Here is a 27,746-nt window from a genome sequence, read left to right on the forward strand (position 1 = left end):
TAACATGAACCTGTAGGTTCTCCATCAGTGATTTTGACCCCACAATTCTCCTGTGGATAGAGTTTCTACCCAGTCTTGCAGTTTTTGAATTATTCCAAGACTTTCTGGATAAATTGTTGATGCCACCAGCCATAAAAATTAATATAAAAATAGGTAATTTGACAAGAGATGCCCAAACTTTTGCAGGTGACTGTATGTAAATTAACCCGTTAAACAGAAAACATTTTAAAGGATTTTAATCTCTAGACATGCATAAAAAGGTGATTGATAAGGTTCTCCAGGATGAAAAACCCTCGGATCCAATTCTCAATGGACATCTGTCTGTACGTGTGTAGCATACATACCTGGAAAACAGCGCTCATTTGAATTTGGATCTAAATTTACAACAGCTTGAGTATATTGGTCTTATTCTGTTCTTTAGGCCATGGCTTAAAAAGGTTGGCTCACGAAGAAACCACTTTTTAAATAGAAGCTACATTGGCCTTCCATCATTCACCGGTGACCATGTGGATGTATGGTTGGTAGACCTGTTGCTACGATATACAGGCCACAACATTATTGTGAAACATTTGCTTTAAGAGCATAATGGGAACTAAACTTTCAAAAATTCCATTTAGTGCTTTGTAAAATCTTTTGGGAAAACCTGCAGAAACAAACTTCTGCCTTATTGTTTTTTATCGCCTTCCTCTGGATCAACATGTGGTTTTGGAAACAGGCTGAACTGGATGGACATTTTTCAGCCTAGCATACTATGCTACTATATGATCACAATCTTGAGGTTTAATATATACATACGCATGAACAAGCAAAAATTTCAGTAAAAAATCCAAGGAAGTTTATTAATGACAAGTAGAGTAAATCGTTTTATAACCAGAGGTAACATAAAAAACAGCATACTTGAAGTTCCAACAGAGTATAAAATCCTTCCAAGAAACATGGCTTCACGTTTCTGCCACTGAACAAGAGGAATTAAGGACTGGTAGCTGGCAGGCTTCTCTGTGGTATCCTCATCTCCTGATCTATTATTTATGGCTTGTGGATAGTCTATGATGCATGTCTACGTCAAATGGACAAAAAGGAGGTAAGAGGAAGTAAGAAATAGAATGAAGAAATGGAAAAGTCGTACATGATCACATGCAGATAAAAAAATGAATGAAGTCCAAATAAAATATATACGGTATATATATCTGTGTGTCTGCATGTCACTTAGGTGAATGCAACTATGATAAATAGAGAAACCCAGCCCATCAACCCAGATATTTCTGAAACGGTTTTAAACACATTACTTGCAAAGTCAATAGCTAACCTAAACAATACTTAACTGGTACACAATCGCGGAAACCCACCATTTGTCACATCTATTACACATTCAATGCAAATAAACTGACGGCCATCAATGTAACTTATTAGCACTTCGCTTCTAATTCAGAGATCAGACACTTTTTCCCTTTACATGCTGGTACTCTATAAATGTATGGATGACAGATCAACTTTATATGTACAAATTTACGAATTAATAACAAAGATCTAGATGTGATAAAATAGTATATTTAGGATGAAAAAAAAAATTTCTTCAAGGGAAGGTGATAAGATGGAGAGGGTAGGAATGACTCAAATATGACAGAATGTGCGATATTAAGAACAATGGGGTAGAATGTCAAGTAAATAGCTAATGAAAGAAACCTGTTCTTGTAATATTTGAAGAGAAAAGAAAATGAAGAATGAGAGTGAGAATAAAATATATTTGGGAAACCAGAGTTGCAGTGCCAGTTGGACGGTAAAACCCTGTGCATACATTATTACTGGTTACAAAAGCCTCTGAGGGTCAGGGGTTCGGAAAAGGTGTTTGACAGCTGTTCCTATTCTTCATTTGGTGTAACGGATTGTTGAAAAGCTCTGAAGCGTCTAATTAGGAACGTATTGCAAGAGCCGATCTATTCCCCTTCTTGTATAGTTAAAAACAATCCAAGCTGTAGGTGCCTGCAAATCTATTGCAAACCCTTCTGATTCCCAATGGGTTAGGAGGTAACTCCCAGACACCCCAAAAGATAAATAGAGAGCCTACTAGCTGGAGACTCTTTCCTGAGCGAGGCCTTGTAGCAGCACATCCTGAGTAGAAGTTAAGAAGAGTGTAAGGGGGGGCAACCTGAACAAGGTCCCTCATGAGCACTTCCAGACACAAATTGCCAAGCTGCCCCCAAAAAACATGTATAGAAGGTTCTTGACTTCATGAGTTATCTCAAAACCAAAGCCTTCTCCAATCACCACATGCCACGAGGACCCAAACTTCTTGTCCATTGTCTCTTTTATCATCTTTGCTGCACTCTGAAAAATATAAAGATGGAGTATTTCAGTATATTGTAATATAATAATCATCCTTATATCGTGCCAGCATATTCTGTAGCACTTCACATATGCCCTCTGACAGACACAAACTAATCAACAACTCAAGGGTTTACAATCTCTAAATATCATAGGTCTCGCCTAATTTTGATTCAAAAGCATTTTCCTGTTTTAAGTAAATAAACTATTTTTAATTGTATTATCGATTCGCAGCATGCTGATATACTTTTTGCTTTGATCTTCAAATTATTTACAAGATTTTCTGCTTTCTGTTAGTAAGCAACATTTTTGTTGGCATCTACGGTGATCGTTACAAAAGAGAGCAAAGATGGGGTTTTGTAGGACTTCAATACTGATTACCTATCTTCAGGATAGGTCATCAATATCGGATCTGTGGGAGTCTGATTCTTGGCACAAGAGTTGCAACCTCCTCATTATATACCAGGCACAGCACTGTACATTGTACAGTGGCTGTGCTTGGGGATTACAGCTAAATTAGATTCACTTGAATGGGATTGATCTGCATAAAGTCTACGTGACCGATGAATGCGACATTACAAGCTCAAAGAAGAGGCTACAATGCTCACCAGAGTGACATGGCGCCTTTAAACAGCTGGTCAGTGGGGGTACTGGGAATCGGACCCTTACTCATCTAATATTGATCACCTATGCTAAGGATAGGTTATCAATTTTTAAGTCCCAGAAAACTCCTTTAAGTAGCCATCACACCTACAGATCAGGACTGGTTTTAGGGTAAATAGACATGGTTTGGCTCAAAACTGAATTAGCATGCAGCTTATACTGGAGCGCCTATGTCCCAGCATATTTCTGCCAAGTTATGCTGAAACCAAAAGCTGGTATGATTTACCTTCAGTTTTAGCCATAACCAAGAATGTTTCAGTTTACTGACAGCAGGAAGATATCAGGAAATGGTTAGCAATTGAAAAAGAGAAACTTGCCTTAATTTCCATTATACAAGGATTAAAAACATACTTAAACATAAAACTGGAGGCCCCGGAATGTCTTATTCAGAGACACGTGACAACTTTGTCTCATTTCACTTCCAACCATTATATCTTGAGTTGCACATGAAGTTAAATGCCACAAACATAGCCCAGATAAGGAAATGAATGGAAATAAACATTCAGGGATCATTCATACACACGTAAACTGGAGCATTAAATCCCTATTGATTTGCATTTGGGAAGTTATACATGCATTTTTCATGTGCGTATATACACACACACACACATGAAAAAAATGCAGCATGTCTTTTTTGGTAGTTATTAGTCAAAGATACCTTTTGAGCGACTTTTGAGTGATAATCGTTGAGTGCTTTTAAGCACAAGGTGATCGCTCAAACATTGAGCAATCATTTTGCGATCCGAGCGGGGGATGCAGAAGACAAGCGGGGCTGCTTGTCTTTTGCACCCAGCTGTTCTCTGCTCGGAGCGCCCGGCTGTTATACAGGCAGCCTTATTGTCCTGGTCTATAAGATATGGAATCCTTGATTTGCTGTCTTGTGCTTTAAGATGGAGGCTAAAAGTTTCCCAGACTTGTTGGTAATAATATCGAGCTTTAAACCTTATTTAATTTCCTCTCATAGATATGAAGTAAATAGCTTTGAAGTTTGTGTCTATATTGGAATGGCTCTTCTGACAGTTAGCCCCTTAACGACTGCCCCATCGGGAAACTACGTCCTCAGCAAGTGGGCTTTAATCCTAGAGGACGTAGTTTTATGCATCCTCTTTGGATTAATGCCCACTTGCCTGAGGACGCGACAGCTCCATGCTGTCAGTGCCCGCAGGTAGCCGACAGCATGGAGCTGTCATCCCAGGATGCAGGCAGTCCCCCCCGGCATTGCGATCGGCGCTATCCAATGGATAGCGCCGATCACAAAAAAGTAAACAAAACTGACAAAAAAGTTAGTTATTCAGCTGCCCTGATGGATCGGATCCATCAGGGCAGCTGAAAATACTCACCCGGCTTGTCGGCGTTGTCCCCCGGAGATCTGGTCCTCCTGGACCCGCTGCCGGCCTTCTGCGCATGTGCGCCAGACGATGACGTCACGCGCATGCGCAGTAGCCCGGGAGCCCCTGGCAAATTAAAAATCTCCTGGCTCCTGAAGGTAGCCGGGAACCAGGAGGTGTTACCGGGGACCGCTATGAGCGGTCCCCGGGCCCGCGATCGCCACTATCGCGAAAAAGTTTAAAAAGTTTTAAAAAAAGTAAAGTTTCACCCCCCCCTCATGGATCCGATCCATGAGGGGAGGTGAAAATACTCACCCCCCGTCCTCAGCTGTGTCCCGGTCTTCTGGGACTGGAGTCCCCTTCTGCGCATTCGTGCCCGTGCACAGAGGGGCTCGAGCCCCGGGAAATTTAAAATCCCTCTGCTCCTGGCTGCCATGTGTAGCCAGGAGCAGAAAGATTATACCGGGGACATGACCATGTATGGTAAAAAAAAAGTGTAAAAAGTAAAAAAATAAATAAAAAAAAAACTGGAAAAAGGAAAAAAAAAAAAAGTTAAAAAAGTTAAAAAAGTTTAAAAACTTGCGTTTCATCTCCCCCCACGGATCATATCCGTGAGGGAGGATGAAATGACGTACCTAAGGCCCGCGGATTTATCCGCGGACCTTACCCCAGCTTCTGTGCACTCGCATGTCGCCAACATGGCAGGCGCATGCGCAAAAGCTGTGGTAATTTTAAATCTCCCTGTTCCCGGCTACAAAACTTAGCCAAGAGCCTGGAGATTTCACGGGGGGCCGCGGTGAGCGGTTCCTGACCACGTGTTCGCCATTATCCAATGGATAATGGCATTCACGTAAAAGTAAAAAAAAGGTGAAGGTTCATCTCCCCTCACCGATGCGGTAATATGCAGATCAATCGCATTGGATTACACAATTCCGCTCACATTAGTGGGTTGGAATTGCGTAATCCACTCGCAGAAAAGAGAACGCAGCAGGTTCTATTTTATCGCGGCCATCCGCGGTAAAATGTTGTGCTCCATGGTCGAGGATATACCCGCAGCCCATATGCAACTACGTTGTGTATGGGCTGCGGGTACCCGCGTCATCGCTAAGTGACGGTGCGGGAAATACAAACAAAAAAAAAAATATAAACTGCGCATGACCGCCTGTGTGAGTAGGCAGTTATGCGCAGTACATTACGCGGCCGTATGCAGGGTCACAGCCGGGCTCACAGTGGAGTGTGTGTGGGCGGGGAGGATATATTTAAGGTGTCAATTTTTATTCCGTACAAGTGGGCTATGGGTCCTGGAATTTATTCAGTTGTACCCTGCAATCCAATGGGTGTTCCCTCCATTATAGGCCTTGCCATGTTTCCTGTAAGTAGATTAGGGTCACAAGGGGTATGTTTTTGAATACGGGACAAACGGGGGGATCCATTTTGGGGTGGACGTCTTCATTCCTATGTACAGTGTACAAAAAAAACAGTTTTTAAATTGACAAAATTGCCAAAAAAATGAAAATCGTAATTTTTTCCTTCTGCTTTGCTTAGATTTATTCAAAAATTGTAGTGTAAAAATGCACAGTACACCCCTAGATAAATTCTTTAAGGGGTCTAGTTTTCAAAATGGGGTCATTTGTGGGGGTTCTCTGTCGTTTTGGCCGCTCAAGGGCTCTACAAGTGAGCAATGGGGCCTAAATCACCTTCATGCTAAATTTCTGTTCTGAAAGCCACCGACTACTCCTTTCATTTTGGGCCCCGTTGTGCATCCAGACAAAAGATTAGGGCCACAATGGGTATGTCTCTGAACACGGGACAAACAGGGGTATCTATTTTGGGGTGCAAGGCTTCATTCATGTGTGTGCTGTACAAAAAAAAATGTTTTTAAAATGACAGAATTGCCAAAAAAACGAAAATCACATGTATTTCCTTTTGCTTTGCTTGAATTCATTCAAAAACTGTGGGGTCAAAATGGGCAGTACACCCCTAGATAAATTCATTAAGGGGTCTAGTTTTCAAAATGGGGTCACTTGTGGGGGTTCTCTTTGGTTTTGTCCGCTCAAGAGCTCTACAAAAGTGCTATGGGGCCTAAAACGTCTTCAAGGAAAATTTATGTTCTGAAAACCACCGAATAGTCCTTTCGTTTTGGGCCCCGTTGTGCATCCAGACATAAGATTAGGGCCACAATGGGTATGTTTCTAAACACGGGAGAAACAGGGGTATCCATTTTGGGGTGTAAATCCTCATTTTCATGGGCACTATAGGAAAAAAATATGTCTTTAAAATGACATTTGCAAAAATATGAAATTTTATTTTTTCTCCTCTAAATTGAATTCCTGAAAAAAACTGGGAGGGTCAAAATACTCATGACACCCCTCAGTGAATACATTAAGGGGTGTAGTTTTTAAAATGGGGTCATTTGGGGGTATCTATTATTCTGACACTCATGAGCCTTTGCAAACTTGGCTTGGTGCAGGAAAACAAAGTGCTCCTCAAAATGCTGAAAAGTAATGTTAAATTTGTACGTCCTCTAAATGGTTAAAAAAAACAACAACAAAAAAAAAAACAACAAAGTTTTTCAAGTGTGCATTCAGAATAAAGTAAACAGATGGAAATATATATCTTATCAAAAATTTGTACAGTATGTTTGAACATATTTGAGATATTACGGTTGAAAATGTGAAAAAAAAATGACAATTTTTTCAAAATTTTTCCAATATTGGTACTTTTAATAAATATACACAAATTATATCGGTCTCTTTTTACCACCAAAATGAAGTACAACATGTGGCGAAAAAACAATGTCAGAATCACTTGGATATGTAAAGCCTTTACGGAGTTATGCTATGTTGAACGACGCATGTCAGATTTCCAAAATTTGGCTCCGTCATCAAAGCGCAAACAGGCTTCGTCACTAAGGGATTAAGGTGCCTGTTTATGTTGTGATTCAAGAGTTTTCATTTTATCTAATAAATCGTTTAAAGTATTGTTTTATTCTTCTTTCATATGGGGGCCGCTTTTAATAAACGAGCTTCTAATGTATGCCTTATAGGAATTTTCCAAAACATGAGGATTTGTGTCTGAAGAGCTATTAAATGCAAAATATTCCTTCAGGTCTCTCTCCAGATTAGCCTTGTGGCATGCCTGAGATGAAAAAAAATCATTGCCTCGCCAGATACACATTGGTGCTTGATAATTATGTTTTGCCAACGTTAGGAATATTGGCATGTGGTCCGACCATATAAATCGCTTTAATTAGTTTTTGTGAGCGAGAAAGTACATTCCTATCCTATATCTACATGTGATTAGCTGTTATTAATTTGGGAAGAAGTAGTCTCCTTCGGAGATGTGCATAGCTCAAAGAATTCTTCTTTCTACTAAATGTCACCCAAATAATTAGTGTGACTGAGAAAAACAGATGTAGTGTCTATACTCACATCTGATATTGCATTAAAATACCCACAGATAATCAATTTACCTTGCTTACACTTAAAGAGAATATGCAAAATTCTATAGGCTAAACACCTTTGTTTTTTGTTTGGGGCATAGACAGAAGCTATTGTGTATACAGCATTATTTATAGAACAAACTACTATGACATATCTATCTTGTGGATCTAGAATTTCCTGTATAGGTTGAAAAGCCGCAAAGTTTTTAAATGCAATCAAAACACCTCTTAATTTGGTAGTAAAATGGGATTGAAATATTATATGGTTACTAGGGGTTTGATGCGAAAATTTCCTGAAAGTAAATGTGTTCATAAAAAAATATTTGGAGATAATTCTTTAACCCCTTAAGGACCAGACACTTTTTAGGGATTTTACCCATGTGGTGGTTTTACTGCCCTACTTTTTCCCCCTCTAGCTATCAAAATCATTTTTGCTGTGTTTTTTTTTCCCGTGACATATAGGGCGATTTTTAAAATATCTTTTTCATTTACTTTTTTTTTCTGTTTTTTAGTTTTATTGGTGGTAAAAAGCGAAAAAAAATATTTTAACATTTCTAGTTATAAAGTATGGGAACGGGTTCCCCTATTTGTTTTGGACGTTTTGATATATCATATGTATGGTTTTGGAATAACAGGGCGCTTATAGCGACGGTTTTGGGTTATTTTCTTTCTTATGTATAGATTGTTGTTTATTCTGTACTTTTGAATAACTGATGTATGTAATTATGTTTTTAACTATCCATGCCCCCCATGACGTCATATATAAGACCTCTGGGGGACATTCACGTTTTTTTTAAAATTTGACACTTTCATAGGAGCCCCAGTTACAAGAAAAAACAATGACCCCACACCCACCCCCCAGCTCCCGCAAGCATATATCTATAATACACACACGTTCGGCACTAACAACCAATCAGGTTGAATCAGGGAACCCAAACAACCAATCAGTTTGCTGGAATTGTGAATCAGAACCAATGAGGTTGCTGGAATTGCTCCATAGTGCCGAACTTGAGTTTAATATAGATATATGCCTCCTGCAATGGCAGAAACCCTTCCACTTTTTTAGTACACAGTGTTCATTAAGCGGTGTACTTGGGGAAGGAAGAGGCAGGAAGGGTTAAATACCCCTCCTGCCTTCTCCTCCGGGTAATCAGCTGTCACTAACAGCTGACAACCCATCCCGCCTCTGATTGATTGCAGAGCCAGGAGGCTTAAAGCGCCGCTGTAATTTTACTCTCGCCAGGCTAGGCTTTAAGCCCAGGACCAGGCACCGTAAATTTACAGTGCCTGGTCCTAGACAAGTTAAAATCTTCCCACATAAAATGGGAAAATTCCTGCTTGCTTTTGAAGACTATCAAGCCCTTTCACAATACTATGTTGATCACCATAGTAAAGAATACACAAAAAAGCATAAATTACATCAGCTTGTCTGCTTAAAGTTTTTTTTTTAGGGTTGTCGTCATCAAAACAATTGTTCTGTCTTTGGCAGTCCATTGATTATACCTGGGAAATATCAGGAAAGAAAAAAGAACAAAAGGCAAAAAAAACCAAAACTATTGTTTTTTTTATGAGGTTGTAAACAACGTAAGAGATTTGACAGTTATGCCTGAACTGGATGATCCATATGAGGGTATAAGTTCTCATGTTGTACCAAGTTTTCTCAGTTGTCTCTCGGTATCCACCATGAAACAGGTAGGAAGATTAGCAATGTGTTGATTTACAATTCTATTGACTCAAAGTGTTGTAGTGAGCAGCAATAGCTGTCGTCTTTGTGTCAGAGTAAATGCCAATAAGTCTGTTTACAGAGACCGGGCCTGGTATGGCATAGGTTAAAATTTAGGAAGCTGCAAACAACGGCTTTTCCTTGATGCAAAAGAAGTGTATGTGTGCCAGTTCATCTCTTGGAAGATGATCTGCTAGATGTTTAGGACGAGGAAGTCTGCGTGCTTGGTCAATAATTAAGTCCTGTGGAGGGTAATCCGGTAGTAGGACTTTCATTAGGCTTTGTATAAAGGGCATTAAGGCAGACACTATTTTTGGGATTCCTCTGAACTTGATATCATTCAGCAAAGTCCTATCCTCTAGGACTTCTACCTTGCTTTAAGGCGGTCAAGGTCAGATTCTAGGATGTCATGAGACAATACAAATGCTGCCACTTTTGTTTCTATGTAGTGGATTCTTTTCTCCGCCCCCACTATGGTTGAGTTAAGAGGTTAAATAAGCTAAGCAAAGTTGGATTTCACTGACGCATCAGTAACTAATATGCAATTTACTGTTATAGTATCAAGAATATCTGCCTCAGGTGGTTATGTAGTCCCAATGGATAGTTGTTCACTCACCCCGTCTCTAAATTGTCCCTCTGAAGTATCCACCCTCCATCTCTATTTTTTTAGGCTTGCAGAGGGAGAGGAGGCCATGTCTGCCATGCGGCCTGAGAGGAGATGATGATTATCATCATCATTATCCGGTTGAGAAGAATTCTGTATTTCGATCACTGAATTTCCCTTTGCAGAGTTGCTTTGCTAGTAGATGGTTTGGAGCCGTTGTGTCGTTCTGTTCCTTTGCTAAGCGGATGTTCAGGCTAATGCTCCGATCTATTAGACACTGGGAAAATGATGCCCAACACTCACCCCTGTGTGTCCTCATTCCCATGCTGTTGCACAGAAACTAGTATCGCTGGCCCGCTAACAGAGGGGGTGGGAAGGCTGCAGGAGATTTCTCTCCTCTCGCTCCCCCACTCTTCTCCATCGAGTTAACATAGCAGCCCTTCAGTACTGAACGGCTGCTATTTACACTGAGTGATCAGCTCATCGTTCATGCAGCATAAACGACGGACAATGAGCTGATCGCTCAGTGTAAATAGCAGCCTTTCAGTACTGAAAGGCTGCTATGTTAACTCAATGGAGAGGGGCAGGGGAGCGAGAGGAGTGAAATCTTTTCCTGCCGCCCCACTGTGAGCCAACGATACTTGGTCTTGTGCAGCAGCAGAAAAACAAGTATGTGCGGGGACGAGTGTCGGGCATCAGTTCACCAACATCCATCCAGTCTAAATGGGCCTTTAGACTAGCAGATAGAATCATTTGTTCCTAAGGATTACTTTTACATGAAGCGAGAAATCGTTAGCCAGAGCGAACGAGCAAAGAAATGACAGTTTGCTTGTCCACTTGGGAGTTCAGTTTAAACACAAAGATAAAATAACTTATGACTGAATGATCGATGATAAAAAACGAATGATTAACGAACGAACCAACAATGATTTTCACGCTTGCATAAAATGAACGCTAAACAATACGCAAACAAATTATTTACTGTTTACTGTTCAATCGTTGGAAGTGTTTACACTGAACAGATATCACTCGAATTCGAAGATTTTTGGAATGATAATCATTCTGTATGAAAGTAACTGATACTAAGAAAAAGAAAGAAATTATAATTTAAATCAAATCTTTCAAAGTGTAAATATTGTATTATAACATTGATTATGACTCAAGAAATCATGTTGACGCTCTGTAAGAATATTCATTCCATATATGGCCAGCTTTAAAAAAGTCCAAATGGCTTTTGCAGTGTCCACAACTAAATATGCAAAAATAAAGGGTGTCCAACCCCTCATATATGACAGGCCTCATGCACACGGGCACACACGGATTCTATGTGAAAAATCCTGCATGGAATCCTCCTGTACCTGCGACCCTGCCAGAAAATCATCCTCTTCTGTATGCAGATGTGCCACCGGCGCTCCAACGCACGTGTAGTACAGATCTCCCCGTGCCGTCGCCTAGTCAATGACGCGGATCAGCGACACTTCTGCAATGCCCATTGCAGAAGTGCTGCAGCAGGGACGGCTTCCATTGATTTCAATGGATTTCAAAGGTTTTCTGGGACTTATCTTAAGGAAGCATATCCTGAAAATATAGCCAATACTAAAATCTCTGTAGACGACATTTAACTTTAAAGCATGGTGGGAATTTTAGTCATATTTCAGTAGTCCTGATAGAAACCGTGCTACCATATACATTGAGTAGACACACAGCACTAAATGAATAGGAGTCATATTGGATCTCTAATTTGCAGACTTTGCATTCAATTGGTTTAAATTAGGTTAATGAAATGGTATAATGATGTATGGGTCTTTTTTTTTAATACTCGCAATTAGTATACGTTTTTTTTGATCAAAAGATCTTTATTTAGCTGGTGATGTTTTATATATTTTTTTCTAATGGGTTTTCTCATTACTTAAACTTACTTCATAACAACTCTGTCCCTCCTGGTTACTGCAGACCAGACCAGGGCATATGATTACTATAGTCATCCACTGGCTAGAGAAGGTCACTGCTGTGGCCAGTGATTGGCTGCAGCAGTCACATGTCCTGGTCAGCAGCAACCAGGAAGAGCAGAGTGGTTGTGAAGCAATTTTAAGTCATGAGAAAACCCCCTTTAATAATCAAGATTTTGTGATCATTTTTTCTAATCTAATATTTATCAAACGGAGATGAATTCTTTGGGATGGTTCAATTTTTAAATGTATTTTTTAATGTATTTATTGGGATCATATTGATTTAATTCTATTTGTGGTCATAAAGCTCAATTCTAGATTTGTGGGGGGTTTTTTGGGCTGTATTTATGTCCTTAAAATGCATTGCTTTGTGTCACTGTATCAATTGGGGGCTATTAGAAATATTGAATTGTATGCATAGTCGAACATCTCACAAATACCCATGATGCATTACATGTTTTTGAAAGAGTGAACTAGTTCATTAATTTTTTGTATAGATGTATTTTTGTATATGGACTTTGTACATTGCATGTTTTTATGTCAGAGTTTTATCATATTAGTCTTTTGACACTTTGTTTCCACAAGGCATGTAGGTTCTCTGTTCACATGTACTTCATAGGAGAACTATTGACTCATTGTTAGTTTTTGCATCTGACGAGGCTTGGATTCCAGAGCGGAAACGCAGTGTGCCTGACTGTCATTTTTATGTTTGGAAAAAAATGTGTGTTTTCCATATTCCCTTGGATCCATCCATCCTTTGGACATGAGGTCTTGGAACAACGCTATATTTGGGTTGTCAGTTTCGCTATTATGTGCATCTGATTCCTGCTGGGAATCGATACTGACTATCTAACTGGCAGCCCCTGTTCAAATTGCTGAACTCCATCTGTTCTATTGTTTACAGCTGATGGGGAGCTGTGCCCTATCTGCACAGCCCAGCCAGGTGAGAGTCCAGAGCTACAGTTAGTTTTTTCTCATTGTTGTGGAACTACTGCACTCAAAAAGCACCCTGTCTCTCTCCTGTTTTCTCCTCCTTCCTCCTACTTTTCTTTAGTTTGGGATCTATTACTGAAAAAATAAAAAAAAGGGTTATAGGACTTTGAATGCAGCAAAAAAAATAAAAAAAATTGAAATAAAAAGATATATAAAAGTATTTGTATTGTGCAAAAGTAGTAAAACATAAAAATTATAGGACTTTGGTGTGGGCATAATTGTACGGACCTGCAGATTTATGTTAAAGGGGTTTTGTCATTAGAAAAAGAAAAAAAAAATCAATACTTACCTATTCCTCCCCAGGCAGTCTTCTTACCGCATCTTCTCCTCACCTATTATCCCCCGGGTCACCTCACCTCCAGCCGTCCGAATCCTCTTCTTTCCATTTTGGAGTGTCCACTAGCTGCAGTTCATTTCCTGCAGGGCGGTGAATGCCGTCACATCGTCAGCCTGCTGTGCGTGCGCAATGTCTTGCCGCTAGTGCATGAAACACTATTGGCAAGACATCGCGCATGTACGGCTGGCTTCCAAATCTTCGGCACTCTCTGCTAGGCAGTGAACGCTACGTCACTAGTGACCGGTACACTGACCTGCAGGAAGGAGAATGCCAGCAATGTATGCTTTGTCACAGCAAGAGGAGAATCCAGCCGGCTGTAGGTGAGGTGACCCAGAGGACTGCAGGAGCCAGGAGATCGATGAGGTGAAGATCTGGTAAGAAGGCTGCCTGGGGAGGAATAGGTAAGTATAGTTTTTTTTTGACAGAACCCCTTTAATATCACATTTATAATGAAGTTAAAGAAAAAAAAAGTAATGGCAGGATTTTTGTTTTTTTTTCTACCCATACAGGAACATAAAATACAAACGTACACAATACTGCCATTAAAAATATAAAACTTATCTTGCAAAAAACCCTCATAGGGCTGTTGACTAAAAAATAGAAACAAAATTATGGCTCTTGTATTGCAAAGGTGAGAAATTCTGAAAAACTGGTGGTTATTATGGCAAGTCAATAAGAGATAAAACATTCACTAAGATATCAATACTGTTGCGCTTCTGCTGAAAGTATGGTTCTATTGTCAAAAGAATCAAGCAGATACGGTACAATACCCTTCGGCTGGTTTAAAGGCTCAACGTCAGTGTTTATTTATACTCGTGAACATTAATAAAAGTAAAGCAAATAGCAGCCGTTACACATCCAGGCTGAATGCAGCCATATTCACCCAACTCAGGTTTTGTCTTGAGCTTGCTTCTTCTGGGCATCCAGCATTATTATTTCAAGAACCTGAATAATGACTGGCATGAATTAAAGGGATTGCACCACAACTGACTTTTATCACCCATCTGTAGGATAGGTGATTAAATAAAGTTTTAGCGGTGAGGTTTCACCCCTGAGACCCCCACTGATCCTGAGAATTGGAGTCCCGCGTCCCCCTCTCCTCCTCACTGCATTCCCCTCCCTGAATGGAGTATGTACACATAAGCATTGCTGCTCTATTAATCTTCAACAAGACTGCCAGAGGTAGCCAAGCACTTGTGCTTGGCTATTTTGGTTAGCCCCAGTGAAATTTATGGAGCGCTGCCGCATATGTGCCAACGCTGCTCCATTCAATTTGACGTCATTGTGGGTGCGTGGAGCGAGCCTGCGGTTATGAGAAGAGGACGACACAGGACTTTTGTTCTCAGGATCGATAGGTGAAACCTCCTCCTCTCAGACTTTTGTCACCTATCCTATAGATAAGTGATAAAAGTCAACTGTGGAACAACCCCTTTAACAGAGTTGTATGGAGAAGGGGAATGCCTATTTGCTTGCACTTTAAACACCGGTAGTGTGCAATAATATTACTTTTAAATTGTTTATAAGTAGGAGGCTTTTGGCATCTGCTGCACTTACAAAGGGCTGAAATACCACCACTAATGTATCTATAATATGGACAGTCTTCAAACCTCACTAAATGAAGGCGTAGGGCTAACAAAGATCTGAAGTGTTACTGTAGAGACAAAGATCTCCCCGCTGTAGAGATTACTGCAGTGCTGGGTTGAGTCTTTTATCCGGGATGTGAACACTGTAGTTACCTCATTATTACTGGCAAACTTTTCACAGGCTGTGACACAGAGCTCCATGGTTTCTACTCGCATCTCTTCAGGCATGTCTGTGTGCTGGAGGGAGAAAACACTGACTGTTAAAAGTCTTTGGCCACAGACGTGCGGTTATTAACGACTTTAGCATATCATGAGGAACTGTAACTAGTTTGTCGTACTTCTGTCATGTAAAAGCTGGCATACAAGAATTACTCAGGTGAAAGCTTTTAAAGTTTCCTAAGTGTGCAATTGACAAAGACATTAGCTGCCCTAATATGCACTTTACTGGCCACTTTATTTGTCAAAAAGCAACTTCTTTCCTTGTGATCCCTGGTGTGACTAGTCGAATCCTACAGCAGATCGGAAGGTATTTTCTCTATTCGTTCCTTTAACACTACATTCATTGCATCTCTAAGCGGAATGAACAGAGAAAATGACTTACGGTGTACATGGTAGACGATGTATGATCTGGCTAGTCACAGTGCAGATCCTATAGAACAATGGGTGAACATAATAGAGTAGATATTTCACTGATAAAGCAGCAAGTACATTAACTACTATGTACTTTATGTTAATTGCATATGGAGGAAACTTTAAAAAAAAAAAAAGGAAGGAAGGAAAAAAAAACAAACAACTTTCCGAAGTGCTCCCTTAATCAATCAAAAATGCTGTTGCTAAGAAGTAGAAGCATCTAAAAGTATCAGTAGGCCACACAAGCTTCCAGGACTTCAGAATACTCGAAGGAGTAAATATTATCTTCAGTTACGACATTCAATACTGAGTTCCAAGTCCGAAATTTCATCACAAAAACTTTGTTGGGTGCTTCATGGTTTAGATTTCCTTGACCAAGTATAAGCCTAGAAATATTATGAACGGTGCAAATAATTAACTGGAGTGTTATATAACATATCAATGGTGTATTCTGGAGAGGATTGGGGTTATCCCAATAGTCCGGAGTTCTCTTTGATGGATTATGGTGAGCATCTCAATTTCAATGATAGTTGCAGTGTTCTAACGAGTGCCTGACCAGATTGCAGAGCTGTGATCTCAATCCCTGAACTACAACATCAAATGTGAGCCATGTTCAACATGCACATGTGAACTGGATGTCCAGGTGTACAAATACTTTTGGTCATGTAGTGTATAAGTATCTATGTACACACACAACGTTGTGAAAATATTACAAAAAATGTTAAAGGGGTTGCCCAGTTAGTGGGCAACATCTGTTTAATTGGGCTGCCTGTAGTGAAATAATACAATGAATAGTACTTACCTTTCCACTGCCGCCATGATCCAGCGCTGCAGCCTCACTCTGGTGCCAGCATTACTTGTGATCCGGCTGCAGGTGACCACTGCAGCCAGTCAGAGGCTGAAATATCACTGCCATGGGCCATATTTACCTATATACTAATACAAAGATATACAGGGGCAGATACAAAACACCACTTCCCAACAGAATGCAGACAGGCAGATTGCTATACAGCGGAGCATTGCACAAGTGCAAGATACTGATGAACCACCCCTTACAAGCCTACCACACATCGGAGACTTGGCTGCTTCAAAGGCTGCAGTGTCACATTCCCAAACTCCTGGCATTATGACGCTCAGGATGTGAGCGCTGATGCCAAGAGAATGAGAGGGGAGGGTGCAGCCTGATTGCTGTGGCAGCTGATGGTCACAGGTAGTCAGGTGACGGCTCCAGCCAGATCTCTCTCTCTCTCTCAAAGCCAACGGATGATACATAAACTGCCGAATGTATAGTAAAGTTTCCATAGCTCCTTAGATTGGCTTCTACCCTAAACTGAAACATTCAGAAACGGATACCCATTGTCCATGTAAATGGGATTAGAGGTGGCGATATACATTAGAAAGAGGTCGGCCATAATGACCGACTTCGGTGGGGTCTATCTATTGTGTATGGAGGCGCTCCCATACACAGCGGCTTATTCTACCCTTCTTAAAGGAAAATAAATAAAAACATATGCCTGACCAAGTCTGCACATCTTAACTGTCTGGCCACCTAAAGGCCCTTTTACATGCAACGATTATCGCTCAAAATTCATCCAAACAGCCGAAAATGAGCGATAATCGTTACATATAAACAGGGCATTGTGCACTTTTCGTTTGAACGATAGATTTTAGTTCACATAAAATCCATCGTTCAGCCGCTGAAAAGACTAAGCAAATAATTCAATTTGAATGTATTTTGCCCATGTTTCAAAAAACTGCAGGATGTCCTCCCTGCGGCATGTTTACACTAGCCACGAGGAGAACAATGATTACAGAAGATGATTACATAGCTGGGAGTGTGTTTCAACACAAGCTGGGCTCTGCAAACAACTCCTGGATGCCCTTTTACATGCAAATAAAGATGATAAAGTGTTAATGTCCATTAACACTTTATGCAAAAATAGATTGCTACATCTTTCAGTCATTTGAAAAATTAACTTTGCGTGTAAAGGGGCCTTAACGGGGTTCTGTCACTAAAAAAGAAAAATGCTATACTTATCTATTCCCCCCCATCAGTCTACTTACCAGATCTTCACCTCCCCCATATTCTCCGCTCTCCTGCAGTCCGGGGGCTCACTTCAGCTCCAAGCTGCCTGATTCTGCTGCTTCCTGTGAGGTTACGTACATTAGGTTGGCAGTCTGCCAATGTACGTTATGTCACAGCTCACAGGCCAGCAGGGGGACTGCCTATCTTCTCCAGAGATTGCTCATGCGAGCTATCTCTGAAATAGATTACAATTCCTTCCTAGGCAGTGAAGCTACAGCACAGGGATGTGACCTTCACTGACCCAACAGGAAGGAGTTTGTGATAAGCAGCCCTCATAACAAGCTGGGCCCAGCCTGCAGTGAGCTGATCTGGGGCAGTGGAGAAGCTCAACCAGGAGAAGATGTGATAAGGAGACAGACAGGGAAGGAATAGGTAAGTTTAAATAATTTTTCTTTTAATGACAAAACCCCTTTAAGGTCAGACAAAAGGACAGTAAACAGAGATCTTAAAAGTGATGACGAATTGGAACACAATGTATAGTAGAAAGTTGTAGAACTTTTCATTGTGACAAACTATATTACAGAGCGATTTCTATATCAATCATACTATTTGGATACTTTTGTTGATGAGTTTCAGATAATGCAGCAACTCGCCTGCTAGAATAAAAACTAGATGAAAAGACAGTCAAACCAGTAAAAAGTTAATAAAGCTATATTACACATAGGCTACAGTTTTCATCTGCTGACAGTCAATAGGCAGAAAGTTTCACTTTACCGTGTTTCCCCGAAAATAAGACCGTGTCTTATATTAATTTTTGTTCAAAAAGGTTTAACTTTTTTACATGTATAGCTGCCTGGACACTATTTCAATTGACTTTTTTAATTAACTGTTAGCAGGGCTTAATTTTGGAGTAGGGCTTATATTTCAAGCCTCCTCAAAAAGCCTGAAAAATCATTTTGCATCCTCAAAAATTCTGGAAAATCATGCTATGTCTTATTTTCAGGGGATGTCTTATTTTCAGGGAAACAGGGTAATACAACAAAGCGGACTTATTAAAAGTCTGTAATTCTGGAACAGTCTTATTACCCGTATTAATGGGAAGCTGTGCATCCTCTTGTAGTCCGCCTCATCCTTCTTGCCATCTCCAGGATCGGCCATCACTCCCTTTCTTCAAGTAACAGCAATTAATGTTGTGCGCAACAACATATAGCGTGGATTTGGGAGAACCAGCTGAAGGGTCCTGTTCAAAAGCCTAAAAACAACACAGAATATCTAATGAAACACACGCTGCATCAAGTGTAACTGTTCATCTGCCTCCTGTAAGAAGAAGATGCCTTGATCTTTCTATCACACATCGCAAAGAGTCCTGGATTAGGATAACACATTCAGAGAAAGGACAAACAGTATCACATGTTCCAAGTGTTTTATGTGTGAACTTTAGTGCCACCATTGTGTGAATGAATTTATTTTCACTTCCAAACAATAGCAGTCTAAACATTAAAGAAGGCGGCCGTCTTTGTATCACCAGGGCAACCAGCAGATCGGATTGTGTTCAAAGGGAGAAATCCACAAAGAAGGCAACCCTTTAAATGTTACAAGACAGCTGCCAGGAGGATATTGCTACATTTAAAGGGATATCAAGAAATGCAAAGCACCTCAGGAAAGACTGCAGAACGGCTGTACCAGGCATGGAGCCATTCGTAAGGAGTTAATATGCAGAAGGATAAAGTTGGAGTGTTGCATCTCATAATGGAAGGAAACGCAACCTACCTGTCAGTAGGACCGCTCTCTCCCAACGCAATACTCCTATGGAATATCGGACATAACAAACATCTTGGGTGCCAGGAATTTGTATGGGGTTAGTGGGACAAAGAATGGAGAGACAACAATCCAGTTGGGGACAATTGAGATGTGTGGGCATAATCATATTTTTAACCCTTTTGCTGCTGCAGCAGTAGGGGGGTGAGGGGGGCATGGTTCCCGATGCCCTCCTGCTAAAGAGTTGTTCAAATCATGTTTTTAATGTATGTTTAGCATATGTTTTTTCACGCAAGTTTAACATACTCAGACATAAATAATTTAAAGCACAGTCTTTTTTTTTAAGTCGTGATATTTTAACATTAAAGAGGTTGTACCAAAATTAAAGTTAACCCCTGACCACAGAATAGGGGATAACTTGCTGATCGCTGATTTCCAGCATGGTCAACTCTCCATTCATTTCAATAGAGTTGATGTAAATATCTGAGTTGCACCACTTAGGGCTCATGTCCACGGGCAAAATATGATTTAAGATCCGCAGCGGATCTCCCGCATGCGGATCCGCATCCCATAGGGATGCATTGACCACCCGCGGGTAGATAAATACCCGCGGATCGTCAATAAAAGGGATTTAAAAAAAAATGGAGCATGGAAAAATCCGGACCATGCTCCATTTTCGTGCGGGTCTCCCGCGGGGACGGCTCCCGCGGGCTTCTATTGAAGCCTATGGAAGCCGTCCGGATCCGCGGGAGACCTAAAATAGGAATTTAAAGTATTTACCATCCGGCGCGGGCGGGAAAGGTCAGCTGTTCCTCACGGCCGCATCTTCCTTGCTTCGGCTCGGCGGATGTGCCCGGCGCATGCGCGCGGCACGTCGGCGACGTGCCGGCGACGTGCCGCCGGCGTCAGGAATTCATCCGCCGGCCGAAAATGAAGATCCGGCCGTGAGGAACAGCTGATCTTCTCCGCCCGCGCCGGATGGTAAATACTTTTAAATTCTTATTTTCGGCGCTCATGTCCGCGGGGCAGGAGGGACCCGCTGCAGATTCTCCATGTAGAATCTGCAGCGGATCTGATTTTCCCCGTGGACATGAGGCCTTAGGCATCTCCACAGTTCCCTTGAAAGTGAATGGAGCACTAGTGCAGTTGAGCAATCAGCGCTCCATCCAGTCTGCTCCTCACTGTAGGGGATGCAGTAATCCTCCATTGAGGCAGATGGAGGTCATGGGACCCATTCTCGAGATTGGAGGTGGGTGTCTCAGCAAGTTATTCCCTATCCTGTGGATAACTTGCTATTCTTTACAACCCCTTTACAGTTAAAATCATATACTTTTTTTTTTTTTTTTAAAGTTTCTCTTTTTTGTTTCTTTTTTTTTAGTTTTCTTCTTTTTAAAGGGGTTTTCCAGTGAAATACTATTGATGACCTAACCTATCTTAGGAACTGAAATGCGTTCTCCATGTATCCTGAAATGTGAGCACTTTTTTCAATGAAGCAGGAAATATTTCATATACGTCCGTGTTTCCAAGCCTTTATATACACTTTACACGTTGACCAAGTATACAGAGAAAACTAGACCGCTCACCAGCAGGACGCACGAATGTCTGCTGGTGAGCGTCAGTTGCGGAAAACGGCAAGAAAAGGATCAGTCATCCACAAATCACAACTTTATTGAGACTTATCAAAATCCTAATAGGAGGGACTAACAATGGCGCACCATCTGATGCGCTTCAAGCTATTACAGCAGCTTTTCATAGCGCAGGAACATGGCGCTCAGCTTTAAAGGAAACATACAACAAATAAACTAACAAAAGTAATCATGAGACTAAGCAGAAAAAAGGGAGATAGAACACCTGACAATTAGCCCTTAGTAGTGTAATCAGGTCCGAGCTCTTGTTTAAACCAAAGGGGGGGGGAGCGAGTCGGATTGCGGCTGTGAGCCCGGCTAGTGACCCTGCGTACCTGATTTAACTGTATTGCAAATCACCACGGTTTCTTGCAGGCAGTCATGTGCATTAGGCTTCTATTGACTTTAATGGAGGTGATTCGCGGCAAGATAGAAAAATTGCAGCATGCTCTTTATCTCACGGAATACACAATTTGTATCCGCAAGTGTGAAGGGAAAAAAGAAATAAAAAAATTTGAAAGTACATACCTTTCAATACCTGCGTTTTACTGCAGAAAGTCCACACAAATGGCAATCACATTTTCCGCAATTAGATTCCGCTCTTGCGAGCCCCCCTCCCCCCCCTAAATATTAACAACTGTCACCCAGTGGAGCAGCCTGAGGGCTCTTTTTTTACATGACTGTTTGCGTTTTTATGGTTGCCCTTGCACGCCGTTAAAAAAATTTTAAAAAAATAAAAATAAAAATAAATAAATTAATTAAAAAAAAAAAAAAAAAAAAAAAAAAAAAAAAAATCGCATGAATGAAGAAAAGCTACGCAACCCAAAAAAAAGTTCAGCTGAATGAATACATTGGAATCCAATGCTTCAGGCGGCCGTGATTTTTGCCCGATTTTTTGACGGCGCTAAATACCTGCATATATACGGTCATGTGAATAAGGCCTTACTTTGAGTAACCCTTTCACAGTATAGAAGTGTAAAAACTAACATTTATTTAAAAAAAACATTTTAAACACATGGCTCAGGACATACATGCCATTGCGCAATTCTTACTCGTATAATATGTAGTGCGCGTAGAACCGCAAGTGACTAGACATCAAACATAACAGACCCAGATATACAAGAAGGAAGAGTCATTTACAGTGATTGCTCAGTATTGCTCTTGATCAATAATAGGAAGATACAGGGGAATGCAAATTCTATGCTGGGACTGTAGTAAGCGGTGTGTAGTAGTTCCAGATGATCACCAGATCATCTATATCTACTATATTCAGTCCCACTATGAATTTTTTGAATGAAGAGACCTTAAATTCTGGTCTTGATAAATATGATTTATAAAACAGTAGTCACGATTATCTTCTTTTTCTCAATCCTTAGGGTCTTATTTATTTGTACCAATGAATTTAAAGTATATTTTATTGATCAACTTCAAATAGATAGTTCTATCAATTTTTCAGTGCTATGGATCTCTTCAGGTGGCGAGTTCATCCAATATATAGTTCAAGGCTCAACGCGTTTCTCTGCTCGTTTGAGCAGTTCATCAGAAACCCTATGAACTCATCTTTGATCAATATACAGAGGATATACTACCCCCAATGAGGTGAAAAGGACTGATCGGTATGCGTGTTGTTTTCTACACACAATACGTATTTAGGCCCATTTAGACACAATGATTATCACTCAAAATGCGCTCAAAAGCCATCTTTTGAGCGCTAATCGTTGCATGTAAATGTGCCCATCTTTCACTGTTCTGCTGAACGACGAATTTCAGTTTGGCATGAAATCCATGGTTCAGCAGAACAGCTGATAAGAAAGACCGCACACTGAGTTCTGCCCAAGGAGGGCTGATAACATTATCTCAGCTGTCAGCCCCATGGCAGAACAAAGGGAATGTATTCAGTGAACAGCGGGGTGGTCTGTTCTCTGAATACAGCTCTCTGTGGCTCACACACTACTAATTGGTACTAATAGACATCAGTACCAAGTAGTAGTTTATGCAAAAATAATCGCTCAAAAGCCATCTTTTGAGTAATCATCTTTGCGTCTAAATGCACCTTAAGGGTGCATTCACACGAACGTATATCGTATATCACGCCGAGCCGATATACGTCGTCCTCGTGTGCAGGGGGGGGGGGGGGGGAGAGGCTGGAAGAGCCCAGGAGCAGGAACTGAGCTCCCGCCCCCTCTCTGCCTCCTCTCCGCCCCTCTGCACTATTTGCAATGGGGAGAGCCGGGATGGGGGCGGGGCTAATTCACGCCACTTAGCCCCACCCCTGTCTCACCTCCTCTCATTGCAAATAGTGCAGAGGGGCGGAGAGGGGGTGGGGAGGGGGCGGAGAGGGGGTGGGGAGGGGGCAGAGAGGGGGTGGGGAGGAGGCAGAGAGGGGGTGGGGAGGAGGCAGAGAGGGGGTGGGGAGGAGGCAGAGAGGGGGTGGGGAGGAGGCAGAGAGGGGGTGGGGAGGAGGCAGAGAGGGGGTGGGGAGGAGGCAGAGAGGGGGTGGGGAGGAGGCAGAGAGGGGGTGGGGAGGAGGCAGAGAGGGGGTGGGGAGGAGGCAGAGAGGGGGTGGGGAGGAGGCAGAGAGGGGGTGGGGAGGAGGCAGAGAGGGGGTGGGGAGGAGGCAGAGAGGGGGTGGGGAGGAGGCAGAGAGGGGGTGGGGAGGAGGCAGAGAGGGGGTGGGGAGGAGGCAGAGAGGGGGTGGGGAGGAGGCAGAGAGGGGGTGGGGAGGAGGCAGAGAGGGGGTGGGGAGGAGGCAGAGAGGGGGTGGGGAGGAGGCAGAGAGGGGGTGGGGAGGAGGCAGAGAGGGGGTGGGGAGGAGGCAGAGAGGGGGTGGGGAGGAGGCAGAGAGGGGGTGGGGAGGAGGCAGAGAGGGGGTGGGGAGGAGGCAGAGAGGGGGTGGGGAGGAGGCAGAGAGGGGGTGGGGAGGAGGCAGAGAGGGGGTGGGGAGGAGGCAGAGAGGGGGTGGGGAGGAGGCAGAGAGGGGGTGGGGAGGAGGCAGAGAGGGGGTGGGGAGGAGGCAGAGAGGGGGTGGGGAGGAGGCAGAGAGGGGGTGGGGAGGAGGCAGAGAGGGGGTGGGGAGGAGGCAGAGAGGGGGTGGGGAGGAGGCAGAGAGGGGGTGGGGAGGAGGCAGAGAGGGGGTGGGAGCTCAGTTCCTGCTCCTGGGCTCTTCCAGCCTCCCCCCCTGCACATGAGGACAACGTATATCGGCTCGGCGTGAAAACCGAGCCGATATACGTTCGTGTGAATGCACCCTCAGACTGAATACCTGGTACCAAGCCTATGGACTATCAAATTGTTGTCCTATATTAGCTTACTCTTTTTCAGTTGTTAAATCTTCCTAATAATACGTTTAGACAAATATCCAAAGTTCCAAGCCCTCACCGAGTCCCTGTTTGGTTAAGGAAAATTGGCTATAGTCCTATACTGAGCTCTAACAGTCCTATACTGGGCTCTGTCAGTGTAATAGCAGGAGTCTCAGGGGGGCTAGTTGCAGTCTTCCACTATAGAGATATCTATCCCTGTAGTTAGAATATTGCTCAATAGCTTAGTTCTAGCTTAGAACTGCACTGTTCAGCTAACTGCAATTGACAAAAAGGTTATTCCTTGGAAGATTCAGATTCCAGATTGATATCCGTCCCTGTTCTGGAGCCCAATAGCCCTGCCTATGTAGTTCGATTCAAACAACAGATAAGAATCGCCGAGTAGACTGAATTCTTCATATAACAAATACTTTACTACTTTGAAACATTTCTACAAATGAATGAGATTTCCCTTTCCGCGTGTATGAAGGAAATTGGATGAATGCGTCAATACCTTTCTACAGATTTATGTAGAAAACTCTTCTAAACGGGTTTCCGAGACCTTTAAATGTTTCCAAAACGGCTTAAAACAGTAAATAAGAAATGTTACTGTACTTCTCCTTCCAGTCTTCTGCCCCCCTGACAGCTCCTGGCGTCCCACCATACTTTGTTCCCAGCTCCTGCGATGATGTGTCGACCTCACTGATGTCACTGCGGCGGCTTGTAATCGCCAGCGTGTCCAGCTGATACATCATTGCTGGGGTCAGTGAACATGGAGCGACTAGTCACTGCGGGCACAACAGCACGCTGGAAGGTGCAGGGATCACCCGCTTGTCTTATTTTACATCAGGTTCCACAGATATGAAAGTTATTTTGTGCGTCTGGTAAACCCATCTTCAAATCCACACCAAAAAGTATCAAAACAAGTAAAAATCCACACAAAATAAGGCGCGTACACAAATACATAACTGCACTGATTAGAGTTTTCACAGGAGGCATCACGCCACGTCCCGCCTCAGGCAGTGAAAAAGCCAGGATCGGAGGTACAACTGGTAGGTGTCAAATAGAGTTAAAAGGGGTTTCCATGGACTACATTATTGAGGACCTATTCTCAGAGTTTGTCATCAATACTGGATTGGCAGGCTCCGCCATTTGGGATCTCTGACTGAAGTGACAGCAGTGCTCGAGTGACGCCGCTGTCACTTCAGTACATACATTGTATAGTGGCTGTGCCTGGTATTGCAGCTCAGTCCCATTCACTTAGGCCATGTGAGGTCACCAGCCAGTTAAGAGCGCTGCTGCCTTTTTAATCAGCTGATCAGCAGGGATCCCAAGCATCAGATCCCACCGATCAACTAATGATGACCAATCAATAATTAAAGAGGTTTTCCGTGGAAAATACTATTTATGATATGTCCTCAGGATAGGTCATCAATAGTTGATTGGCTGGGGTTCGTCGCTCGGGACCCTAACTGATCAGCTGATAAGGCACCTGCTGACAGCACCACAATTATACAGAGGTCGGAGCGGAAATCTCTGCTCCGACCTCTGTGTAGTGGCCAGTGCTTATAACTGCAGGCACGACTCGCATTGAGGTCAATGAGAGCTGCAGTTACAAGCGCTGGCCACTACACAGAGGTTGGAGCAGAGACTTCCGCTCCGACCTCTGTATAATTGCGGCGCTGTCAGCAGGCGCCTGATTAGCTGATTGTTTGTGGTCCTGAGCGACGGACCCCAGCCGATCAACTATTGATGACCTATCCTGAGGATACATCAATAGTATTCTTCCTGGAAAACCTCTCTAAGGCCGCCTGCACACGGGCGGAAATCCCGCGGCGGGATTTCCGCCACTGAAAGCCTGCATAGGAGTGCATTACAATACGCACTCCTATGCAGACGGCCGCGCGAAATCTCGCGCGGCAAACAAACCACGGCATGTCCTCTTTTTGTGCGGGGCTCGCAGAGCCTCGCACAGAAATGTCACTCACCCAGCCGCCGGCTCCAGTCTGCGCATGTGTCTGCTACCCGCACATGAAATAGCTGGGGCCGCCAGGCGCGGGTGAGTACGCACTCCTCTCTGCAGGCGCTCGGGTCGGGTCCCGCGGCGAGAATTCTCGCCGCCGGATCCGACCCGCTCATCTGCAGGCGGCCTAAGTCCTGGAAATATGGGGAGGGGCACCAGACTATATATTTGCCCCAGGTGAAGGAATGTCTCGCTCCACCTCTGCTTTGTGCCCCTTTTAGACGAGCAGATTCTCGTGTGGACGTGCGAGTGACGTCACCGCTAACTTTTTCACACTCGTTCAGCCCGTTTAGACAGGCAGATCATTGAAACGCAACGTGAATGCGCCAATGATGACTTTTAGCCCTACTTAAACTGAACGATAAGTAAAAAGCGCACAATTCTCATTCGTCATTGTCTCACGATTACCGTTCACTCTTGCTCATTTGAACGATAATCGCTACGCCTAAACGCAGCATTTAGCCTTCATTCACATCTGCATTGTGGCGTTCGCAGGAAATCGGAATGTCTGCTGGATCCATCATGTGACAAAACGGACTTCTGTCTGATGGAGCCAATGCAGAACTTTTACTTTTCATCTGGGATTTTGCGCCCGATCGGCGCCTCTGATGGAGGTGTGAACACAACTTTCTGAAGACTTTGCTCACCTCCGGCACAATATAGTAGAAGCCCGACAGACACCGTTATAGTCATAGGAGGGATCCATCCCGGCTCGCAATCCGTTTTCCTTCGCGTATGACGGAATGCGACAACGTACGATCTACAACGCGGATAGTTTGAGTCTTTTCTTTGAAGGTCTATAAATACATTGATGAACCAAGAAGATGTCTGTTGATACAAAGTAACATTTCTGACCCAGCATCCAGTGAAGGCGGCGCCGAAGCATCAACGTCGCGACTGGCAAGACGCCAATGAAATCCGTCGCTGGCGAAAAACTTTTGGGGGTTTTGTTAGTGAGGTCTCCGGTAGTTCTGACTCCTGAAGTCTCCGCCGCGCTCCTCATCTGCTGTCATCTAACTTAAAGGGGACCTCCAGGTTTGCCCCCAGAGAAGAGTCACAGATGGACACTTCCCTCCACGTGGTATGGAAGAGCCCTCGTCACCCCCGGCACAGCTGATCACCTGAGCCAGGTACAAAGCCCGCCGGCGCGACGGGTGAGCGGCGCCCTACACAAAGGGTCTCTTCTGCCACTTGCAGCACTCTCCCGCTCCATCTCTCAGGTACGGGGCATGTCATCACTTTGTTCTCGTCAGGTCTATTGTACAACGAGCACACCGTGCACCCCGCCACCGCACAGTTACTTACCGCAGCCCGGGGCAGTCTGCATCGGTCTCCGGCTTCACGCAGCGTCCTCCGCTCTCCGTTGCTATGCCGCGGCCCAGGCCTCCCCTGGCAACCGCAAGCAAACCCGGAAGCGGAGCCACCGAGTTGTAGACCACGCCCC

At 43.1% G+C, this 27,746-nt stretch overlaps 1 protein-coding gene across 1 annotated transcript; it reads right to left on the reverse strand.

Moving 5' to 3' along the window:
- Positions 1 to 812: 812 nt before the first annotated feature.
- On the reverse strand, positions 813 to 27,746 carry DNAL4 (dynein axonemal light chain 4). Its single transcript, XM_066596385.1, has 4 exons — positions 27,608 to 27,746; positions 18,687 to 18,852; positions 15,098 to 15,181; positions 813 to 2,325 (listed from the first exon to the last, which is right to left on the reverse strand). Exons 2-4 carry the CDS (start codon positions 18,756 to 18,758, stop codon positions 2,161 to 2,163), a joined length of 321 nt encoding a protein of 106 aa, XP_066452482.1. The 5' UTR covers positions 18,759 to 18,852; positions 27,608 to 27,746; the 3' UTR covers positions 813 to 2,160.

Source organism: Eleutherodactylus coqui, chromosome 3 (assembly GCF_035609145.1).
Source record: "Eleutherodactylus coqui strain aEleCoq1 chromosome 3, aEleCoq1.hap1, whole genome shotgun sequence".
Lineage (NCBI taxonomy): Eukaryota > Metazoa > Chordata > Amphibia > Anura > Eleutherodactylidae > Eleutherodactylus > Eleutherodactylus coqui.